This window comes from Athene noctua, chromosome 25, assembly GCF_965140245.1.
Source record: "Athene noctua chromosome 25, bAthNoc1.hap1.1, whole genome shotgun sequence".
NCBI lineage: Eukaryota > Metazoa > Chordata > Aves > Strigiformes > Strigidae > Athene > Athene noctua.
Genome location: NC_134061.1, coordinates 4,264,691 through 4,275,302, shown reverse-complemented (window position 1 = coordinate 4,275,302; position 10,612 = coordinate 4,264,691). Strand labels below are relative to the sequence as shown.

Sequence of the window (10,612 nt, the reverse complement as noted above, 5' to 3'; positions counted from 1 at the left end):
GAGGAAACTGGTTTAAGAGCTGCTCCCTGACTGCACCCCACCAGAGAGCACTTTGCCATGGCCAGGACTCAGGTTCCTGACCAGCTGAGTGCTATAGGCTGACAGAGTGCCCAAATAGCTGCCTTCACCTTGAAGCCACCTGTGACCTGCAGCCAGGATTGCCATGCAGACCCATCTCTCAGTTTCTTGCACTGCTGTGCTAAAATCTTTGTCATTAAAAAGTCATTTTTGTTTTCTTGTTGATTAACCTGCCTTAAATTAATGATGTGAAAGCGTCAGCCACACTCCTTAGCTTCTGGGAAGGATGAGAGCTACAAAGCCATCTCTGAAGCTAGACTTCTGTTATACTCACAACCTGAAATACATGTAGATGAGCAGTCACTTTAGATGCGTGCTCATGTTTCTGAGCGCTGCCAGTGCCCGCACCAGTTTCCAGCACGTTGACAGTGATATCTTTGGGTATGTGTCAAACCATACTGATCGTTGGCAACATTCTGATCTTCTCTGAACTGAATTTTCCATAGCCATGTGCTCATGAAACAAACAAGCCCAAGAAATTGCCTTTCTCTAAAATCAGAGGAGCTCAAACTTGACCAGACTGCTGGGGAATTGCTTGGCTAAGTCGTAATGGGGGAACTAGTGTGAACCTGAAGATGTATCGAACACCAGGGAACAGGCAGTTGTCAAGGCTGTTGAGGATGTTTTGTGCTTCCCTGTGTTCACTGTTTTTCCAAAGATATATTCTTCAAGACTATGTTCACTGTTTTTCCAAAGAAATATTCTCCAGGACTAAAACTAGGGGTTTTCAATCCTTCATTCATAATTGAGAAAACCAGGTTGGATTCCAAAAAACAAACACGCCAAACAACTGCTTTAAAGACATCCACACGTGCTTGTAAATCCACCAAATCTCATGAGATGCTCACCCTGTGCAGACAGCGATGTCCTTGAATGCACTGTGGTCTTGTGCCTCTGTCATTTTGCCACTGCCCAGGGACTGTTGGGGTCAGGTTGTAGGCACAGGTCTGAGCCATACTGAGGGCCATTCTCACAAGTTAACAGCAGCATCAGTCAAGTTCTAGTACCCAGGAACATTCCTGGTGCTGCTCGTTTTCCTAGTACAGACGGAGCTGTAAGATCCATGTTTTATACCGAGGACTCTAAGTACTGACACAATCCCGTAACAGTTCTGATTTGGCAAGGAGCAAGAGGGACAACCTGCATTTATTTGGAAGTGAGGAGCTTTCTGTGCCCCAGGTTTTGGTGCCAGGTGCTCTGCACCTCAGTAGGGAGCAAGCCCTGTGCCAGCCTAGCAACTTCAGGCAGGCTCAAGCAGACGGCCAGGGCAGGGCAGGGGATCTGAGGAATTCTAGGCCAGAATGCCAACACCAGCCACAGCAACAAAACAGCTGGGCAGACACAGAAACAGGGAAATGTTTCCCTTTCAAACAGAGAAACTGGTAGGCAAAGTCTCCAAAGCTGTGAGGCAATGCTGGCTCTTGAATTCTGTCATCATTTGGCCTCAGTTCTCCCTTGAGTACTTGACTCTTATGGCATTAACTTGTCCCTCTCTGGCAGAGCTAATGGACTACAGAGGCTTTATCTGGAGGCTAATGGCTCTCACACAGCCGATACAAGAGAACCACGCTGAGCTGCAGTGAGGATTTATGGAGCAATGTTCCTGAGTAATAGCACCGCGTATTTCAAGCCATCTCTCTGCTAACTGAACCCCTACAAGCACTGTCTCAGCTTCCTTAGTAGAAAATGGGCTCACAAAGCTGCTGATTTAACCATCACTAAATTAAAATTCAATATGAGGATCAGCTGGACAAACCTGACAGATTTGCTGGAGGGGATGACTTGGGAGGGGAGATGGAAGTGGCTTTCTGCCCACTGATGGGAGGGCAGGAGGCAGACACAGGAGATTTCCATTCTTGCTTGATGGGTGCCCCTGCGGGGAGTTCAGCAGCCTGGAGACCTTGCCAGAGCTCAAGGAAACCTGTGTTTTCTTCTTAGGCCTGCCGTGGCTTTAGGAGAAGTGGTCTGTTACCTGCTTTCCAGTCCCCAAACCTCCTGCCTCATCTTGGAGAGCAGCTTTGGGACCTCATGGCTTGGGGTGCAGGATGACAGCATCCTGCTGGGGGCTCTGCTGGGGTGAGGGCTGGGTGGTGACTGCTCGCTGGTGTGTATGCACTTGGAGAGACACATGTCCTTCCCCTCGGCCACCTGGGGACACGCCTAGAGCCAGCCCAGAGGTCTGGCAGGAAAACCAGGCGGTGGTGAAACATCCCAGACCCCCATGAGAGGGGTCCAGCCCCTCGCCCCCCATCAGCACTCTGTGTCTGACCCACTCCAGCACTCTCCAGGCTTTCCAGGGCAATGTGTGTCTGGAACAACCTGGTTCCCTCCACCTACCTACAGAACGAGCCCAGAACTGCTAGACAAGAGGAAGGAAACTGTTACTTACCTAATTCGATTTTATTTTACTTCTTTTTTATTTTTGGGGCTCTCAGAAATGTGTTCAGTTTGGATTGAGGTTACAACCTGGGTAATGCCTCCCTGCCTAAAAAAAAAGGCTGTTACCATAACAACCTGACTCTGCACTTCATTACCATGGCAATTCTCAGGAATTATTAAATACTGTGTATGTTTGGTGCACGCGCTCCAGTACATCTGGTGCCAGGCTCAGGTTGGGATCCTCCCTCCCCCTTAATCTGTTTGTCTGTCTCATCTTGTTTAACTCTTTCGTTGCCCTCAGCCATGACTGCCAGGGCAGGGAGAAGGAGACGGGTATCATTAGAGACTTGGTTTGGGTTTTTCCCCGCTGCAGGCAGGACTGTATAACCAGCGTTGCTGGGTCTTCTCAGGTGGATCAATCCATCTCTTATTTCTCCAATTGTAAAATCAGTGATTACAGAGATAGAGGATTTCTCTTGCAGGCAGGCTGTTCAGCAGGAGGAAATGCCTTCACACTTGCCTTTCCCTGCTGTTTCCCTGCTGCCTGTCCAGAAATAAGAAATTCCAGCTGGAACAGAATTGTGGCAAGTGGGGACCAGCCCAGAGACAGGGAGCTGCTCCTGGAGGAGGATTGTGAAGTTCCAGTGCAGGTCGTACTTGATGGGGGTTAAGAAGCAGTTCCCCATTAGTAGGATGATTTGGCTGACCATGTACTGGTCATGATTATTTTCAGAGAAGGGATGCAGACTAACTGGACCCGTGGCTCTGACCAGTGTGGCCAGTCCCACAGGATTGCACTGATATCTCGTATTCCGCTGCTAGATGATTTTAAATGAGACTCAATGTCTGGTCCTCACTCTGCCACTGATGTGATGATGCACCTAAGCATGTCCCTTCTCTCCCTGTCTCTCTGCTGTACTCTATAGCCAGAAGTGTCTCAGCCATACTTGTACAGCTCCTGGCACCCCACTGACGTTCTGGAAGCTAACATGCTACAAGGAACAATTAAAAAAAAAAAATTAAAATAACATTAAATGAGCCTCGTTCAAAAAAAAATTGCTTAAATTTTCTTGGGAGCCCGTACCCACTTGTGTGCTTAAGCTAAATGAGTAGGCGTGAGATAAAAAAATACAGCTATTTGTGGGGAAAGGCAGCAGAAAGAGCCATTATGTTCTGTTTCCTTACGCAAACCCCGGAGTAGCCAACTCATCCTCTGGCTGCCGGACACGTGCCTCTGGGGCAGGGCAGCTGGGTTTCAGGGTCTGAGATGGCAGCTCTTCCCCTGAGAACCGGGGAGCATCATGATGTCCTCAGCACCCTTCCTTCCACCAGGCACAACCTGCACTGGCATCAGCTCTGCATGAGCAGGACAGGGAAGGAATCAGGACAGTTAAAACAGCAACCATGACTTCACCTCAAGAGGGTCTTTAGACCCCAGATCTCTAACCCATGGGGTTCCCTCACCATGCCAACCCTTCATTGCCTTCCTTCTGGTCTCCCCTTGCCATCTCAGGGCTGGCATCGATCCTCCAGAGACCTTTTCCCCAAATAATTCCTCCTCTCAGTGGAGTAATCAGCCTTTTATTGGGAATCTAATGGGATGGGGACTATTGGGAGTCTAATGGCACGACGAGAGGATGAACAAGCCAATGTAAAGTCCTTCTCTTGCTCCAAGGGGCCATGTGCAAAGTTTTCCCTCTCCTAATTGACTCCTGAGCAAGCTCCATCTTCCTTAGCAGGTGCCCAGCTCTGCTTTCTGTGGCACTGCATTGCTCCTCCACCTGATGTATGCGTGACCCTGCTGTGGTTGACTTTTCCCCTTTCCTCTGGAAGACTCCACACCACAAAAGGGGTGAAGAGCCCCACACCCCACTCTTGGCTGTGGCCTCCAAGGACACTTGGCAAGCGGTGGCTATGTGGGATGGCAGAGCCAAGCTTCCCCACTGGGCAGCAGGACCCCTCAGCACACAGCCCAGCTCTCACAGCCCCTGGCAGAGCAAGGCAGGTAGGGACACCTCAGACAATGTGACCAGCTTCTTCACTCAGGCCACAGCTGCGGGCCAGAGTTAAGGTGATTTTTATGCTTTCTTTGGATTGGCAACTTTTCCCGTGCCTTGCTTGCATTGCTGACACTGGAAGGTTTCTTCCTCCACCTCTGAATTCTCCCTTGTGCTGGGTCCACGGCTGGTGGATGGATTGACAAGAGGGACCAAAGGCCGGCTTAAAGCAGAAGCTGGATGGGAGTTCAGTGAGTACATCTGGGCTGTCCTCCATAGCACAGTGACCTGAAGATGCAGTTGCACATTTGGGTTATACAAGCAGCTACACTCCTAGGTTTTCACAGAGCTGGGTCATTGTATGCATAGAGGTTATCTGCATCTCACCTTGACGTTGTGACCAGGCTGTGCTCCTACAGCAGGGGCAGTTTGCACTCATACGCAAAGAGATCAGCGGCCATAACACCCCCTTCAGCAACAGGGACCAAAATCCCCTTCCACACTGCTGTGTGAAGCCACTTTTCCATCTGCCAGCAGGGCAGCAAACCCTCCGTGCTGAGAAGGCTGCTGAGGTACACAGACCTACAAGCTGCTCATAAAAATCAGAGCCCTGCCTGTTCAGCCGTTTCACCGACACCGACAGGACATTTCAGAGCTTTGAATCCCAAATTCTGGTCCTGCTGCCGTGCTGTCTTTGTGCTCTTAAGGCGTTTCAGACAACAGGTTATTGGGAGCAACCAGTGACAGCGCTGCACTAATCCTGCTCTGCGTCGGGTTTAGTCCACCAATACCCTGTAGGAATCTTGAAGAAGGTGCTCAGCAAATACTGATTAATTACAGAACGTACTCTAATCTCATTTCCTTCTGGGGAAGGCAGAGAGCTGTTGTGGATTTACATCCAAGTAGATCAGGTTATCAGCTCCTCCAGTATCCAGGATTGCTTTCCCACTACAGAAGTGGACCCAGCAGGAATACTGTTGGCGCAACAAAACTCAAATTATTTCCTTCTCACACCCACAGACAGAGCTGTAATTCCATCGCAGAACAAAGGTCAGGAGCCCTCCTCCTCTCACATAATTTACTTTTGAAAGCTCATCAGAATTAGAGGAGCTGGAGATTTTAACTTGGAGGCTGAAATCTTACTTTGCAAGAGGTGTTCAGTGCATCTTTATGAATCTCTGCCTCAGTGCTGTGCAGGTATTTAACACAAGCCTGAAATATGTAGCTCCTGACAAATTTATTTGCTAGTGGTAGCTGATACTTGCCTGTGAAAAATGTATGGTAGTTTCTGCTTTAAAGAAACTCTAATTAGAGTTCAATTGGAAGGTGAGACGATTATATCAGGAACTAGGATTGAAATACCTGAACTCCACACAGACGGAGAAGGAAAATGAACACGAAAATGAACACAACACAAAATACTCTTGAAACAGGTTCTTTTTTCCTGAATGTTCACCAGTTTTCAAAAAACTACAAAAACCGCAAGGACTGTAACAATATAGCACTTGAAAAAAAAAAAAAAAAAAAAAAAGGCTATTGTGTACAAAAACAATCATGCTTTTGTTTTGGGGTTGGAGCAGGTTTTTTGTATTTATCTGGGTTCTTTTCTTCCTTCAGCATAGTGTGAAAGAAGAAAGTGCCAGTTTATTTAACAGGATAGCTCAGAAAAATAAGGAAGAACATGCTTTCCTCATTACAAAACTGTACCAGTGCATGCTTGAGGTCCGAAATACAAACAGTGACACAATTTGTAGCATGAAGACTTTGTTGTACGACCCACATGGCACTTCCCTTCCCCTGCCCCACAGTCAAAGATGTGGTCTGTGCCATGCATTTTACTTTCCCTTTAGTATGGTTATTTATTTGTTTTCTTTTTGTAGTGAGCTATTTACCTTTTTTTTGCCTTTTTTTTTTTTTTTTTAGCCCTAAATCCCAGGTAGCAGTATCCAAGGTAACAGCAGAAAAGAGTCCAGATCTGCACATTATCACTGCTTCTGCAAGTTTCATGCAAAACTTAAGCCATTTCTGCATGCAACATGATGCTGGTCATTTATTGTGTCTCACACAACTCTGGGGAGATTTCCCCATTCACCACAACAGAGTTTGTTGACTGGGAAGCCCCGGTTTGCTTATCCCACGGACACAGACATATTACGAGACCCCTCCCCCCGCTTTCCACTCCCCCCCAGCTGCCCCAAACACATGGGAATGTGCATCTCAGCACCAGGTCCAGACAGTTCACTTGCCTACAAAAGCCCGGTGGCTTCAGTAAAGTCCCATGATTGCAGCTCCCACATCCTTGGAAGGTCTTCGGTCCTTCACCAGAAAGTTAATCATGCTCTCCGACTTGATGAGCAAGTTGCAGCCCAAAAAGAAGATGCCGAACATCACAGTCAAGGAGAGGACACAGAGGACGGCGATCTGCACCACCCGCGTGATGTAAAGGCTCCTCTCATCGGGCGCCAGGACCGAGGAGCCGCCGTCGGTCGCCAACACCGAGCTGGTCCCATTGCAGCAGGCCATGAGCATTCCCAAGCCCTGGGTCCTGTTGGGGTAAGCTCCCTGCTCTAGGAGAGTCTGGTTGAAAAAGGATCCATTCATGGTCAATGCGTGACCCCAGATCTCCAGGGAAGGCAAGAGGAAAGCTTGCTGTCGCCCTGCCCACCCCTCACATGCCAGGGCTCGGCACCGTGGGCTGGCGGGCTCCGAGCCACCTCCTGCCTTTCTTCTCACCCCGCCTGGGATGGAGGGGAAACTTCCTCGAGGCTGCGAGCAGTTGGGAAGCCAATTTGTGCAGCTGAGGGATGGCTCACTCCTGGATCCCTCCTGGCACTGGCAGCATTAGCACAAGCCCCCAAACAAGCAAAAAGAGAGAGACAGAAAAGGCGAAGGAGGCGCAAGGGAGAGGAAGGCAGCCGGAGGTGGCCCCATGCCTCCTGCCCTCGCCATGAAGCGCAGGGCAGCGGAGCGGTGCAGCCCGTGCCCCCGGGGCTCTCCCGCGGGAGGGAGAGCTGATTCCTGCCGCCTGGGAGCCTCACAAATGCAAGTTCCAAGCTAAAGTCTTCACCGTGTTCAAAGAAAAAACAGCAACTCCACCCCCTTCCAGCCTCCCCCCAGGACCGCCTTCCTCCCCCTCCACGCTCACCCAGGCTGCCCACCCCTTCCCCACACGTGTGCACCCCCTCTCTGCCCTGCCACGGGTGCCCGCACCCACCCCCGTGCCACCCCAGGGTGGGGGCTGACCCCTAAGGCCCTGTGGAGCGGCACCTAACTCATCCTCCCTCCCGGCCCCCCCACCTGCTCCCAAAAGCAGCACACATGGTCAGCGTTGGTCCTGGACCACTGGCAGGTCCCTGTCCCCCCCCCGACACGGGCTCCCGTGAGGCTCAGGTCAGTGCTGCTCTCGCCGATCCCCAGTTGCTGCTCTGTGCCACCCACTCCTTCGCAGAGCAGTGCTGGCCCAATCCAGCCCAGTCCACCCCCAGCTCTGCTCAGTGATGCTGTCCTGTGCCTCCAGATGAGAGCTGAATCCATCCCCCTCTCTTCATCCTTGTCTTCCTCTGGCTGGGTGTTTCCTCCCCGGGCACCTCTGTCTCCCTTTTCTCCCCCTCCTGCTCCTTTAGCCCCTCTGAAGGGGAACACTGCAATGCTGCACCCTGATCTCTGCCCAGTACCCCTGCCCTGCCCTGTCCCCAGCTCTGGGTCCTACAGCAGCATCACTGCTGCACCCAGGGCCAGAGCATCACCGACCCTCTCACTCAGGCCCCTCAGCCCCACCGAGGCAACCCCAGGAGAAGTTTCATCCCCTGTGTCTGCGTAACCTCCCAAAGTGACACCACAGGTCGGGGTGTCCAGCTGTGTCTGGCTCAGTCCCGACCCTGCCCATCGCAGGGCTCTGCCCGTGGAACTGCCGTGTCCCAGCTTTGCCTGTTGGTATTCGCCCAGAAACGTGTCTGGATGGCACAGAACAGCAGATCACCCCCACACCATGATGTGAGGACCTTGTCCTGGTTTAGCTGTGTACATCCTCACTCAGGGGATTTTAATAAACCTAAAATGAGAATTGATAAATCTCAGCTAAAGGTGGAAGCGTGAGGCTGGCTGAGGGTGGAGGGTGGCTCAGTAGAGAGTGTCGGCTGATTTTCCTTTTATGCAGTTGGGAGCTGTGCCCCTGTTCTGCTGCTGTGACTTTAAGGGCTCAAAAACTGTTTGGTTTGGGTTTGACTTGTTGCTTTTCCTCCTTGTTTTGCACATGGCATTTCTTTCCTTGAAGAGCTGCCTGGTCTGCGAGGGCAGTTTGCAGGTGAAGCACTTGCAGGAGGAAGGCAGAAAGCCCTGATCCCACAAGAGTATCTGCTCGTGTTTAACCCGAGGACCAGGAAAAATCCCCACGGGAAACCAGAGCATCCCCGCTGCCCCAGCCCGGGTGGGAGCTCCTCTCCCCAGCTCGCTCCCAGACTGAAGGAGTTTCTGCTCCCTCTGCTGGCTCCAGCTCCAGCCTCTCCTCTCCACGCACACCCGAGCAGGGATTGGGGCTGCTGCACCCATCGCTCCTGGGTCACGGCCTGTGGTGCCGGGTCGCAGACACTCCCCTGCCTGCTCCTTGCCTTCATCCATCCGGGGACTTCAAACCCCAGAGCACCCCACTGTCTATTACATGGCGCCTGGAAAACATCACGGCGATGTTTTCAGGACAAGCAGCACATTCTTGCAGCTGGTAGGGAAATTCAGTCCAAACATGCTCTATTAGGTTCATGTCAACCTTGGCCTCAGGCAGGACGAGAGCCCAGACTGGTGCGGGAAGGTCAAATACTTCATTTTGTGACTTTTTCCTTCTTCTTCAGAGTTTTGGCTCCACGCTGGAAGCAAGGCTGCGGTACCCCAGCTCGTGCTGGGCGGGGAGTTTCAGGGCCGTGTGTCCCGTGGAGCCGGCAGCACCCGCTGGTTTGGGCAACCAGCTGCTGGGCAGGATGAGTCCCCCAGCAAAGAGGGGCTGCGAGATCGATGGCAGGTCGGATCTGTGGAGAGTGCAGAGCCAAGCAGGGCTCCCACATTTCTCTCTAGAAACTCAGAGAAATTCATCGTTCCTTCCATGAAGCACTGGGACATGCCTGCAGGGTGATACAGCACAGCTCGCGGGCACAGGCTGCTGCGTGGCCAGAAAGCCCCGGGTGGTGGGGAAAGGCCATGTAGGCAGCATTTCCAGGCAGGACATGTGCAGGAAAAGCAGGAATTTGGCTGCTGTAAAACTGGCTAATGAGGTCTGCAGTACGAGATGGCTCCGGGATCTGGAGCAGGGCAAAACCTAGAGCCCCCCCGGAAAGCAGGTTTGGGGTCTGTATTCATGTCCCAGCCAAGGTGCCGCCCTTTTTGACACTGCAGGAGGGTCGATGGGCTTTTCCTAGTCCCCTTTACCAAATCGTCATTAACAAGTCCTGGGGAGGGAGTTGGGTCCCATGATCTGCAGGCGACCAGAGCCCACGCAGCCACGGGAGGGCAGCAGCACCCGCAGGGACTGAGTGGGGCAGCAGAGAGGCATCAAAACTTCTAAAGCCAGGAAAAGTCCCCAGCTCCTGAGGCAGAGTCCTGAGCTCCCTCTCACCTTCACAATCACCATCACGTCTTGCTGAGAGCTGCACAGCTCTGGGGCAGGTGCCATTATCCCCACCTGTCCCAGCAGGGCTGTGGTTCTCGTACAGCACCTTGCACATTGCCCCTCAGCATCCGTCGTTGCCAGGCTGCGGCTGCAGCTCTCAGCGCCCACACGAGCTTGTTTTCTGCTGCCTGGTGTTTTCTGTGTGTCGGATCGTCTTGATGCAGGCTTGTGTTATTACTGTCCCCAACCCCTGTCACCTGGTGGCAGAGAGCACCCCAGGGCTCCTGGCAAACAGCCTTTCCCTCCCTTTTGCCCCCCAGCTGTATTTTAATTGCCTCGGTTTCCCCATCTCTGAGCAGGACCTTGGTATTGCAGGGGAATAAAAGGTTTATAAAACCCCTCCGGGAGGCACCCACAAGCAGCTCTGGCATATCAGCGGGGACAGTTCTGGTGCAGATCTGACTCCCTATACTTGCTCAGTACAGAAGAAATTTCTGAGGACACGGAGAGGAAAAAACCAACACAAGTGAGAAGAAAATCAGGTCCAAATTACCTAACCCAA

General features: G+C 51.9%; 1 protein-coding gene across 1 annotated transcript; it reads right to left on the bottom strand.

The window, feature by feature from the left end:
- Positions 1-6,673: 6,673 nt before the first annotated feature.
- RPRML (reprimo like) lies at positions 6,674-7,480 on the bottom strand. Its single transcript, XM_074926880.1, has one exon. It carries the CDS (start codon positions 7,053-7,055, stop codon positions 6,720-6,722), a length of 336 nt encoding a protein of 111 aa, XP_074782981.1. The 5' UTR covers positions 7,056-7,480; the 3' UTR covers positions 6,674-6,719.
- Between the last annotated feature and the right edge of the window lie 3,132 nt (positions 7,481-10,612).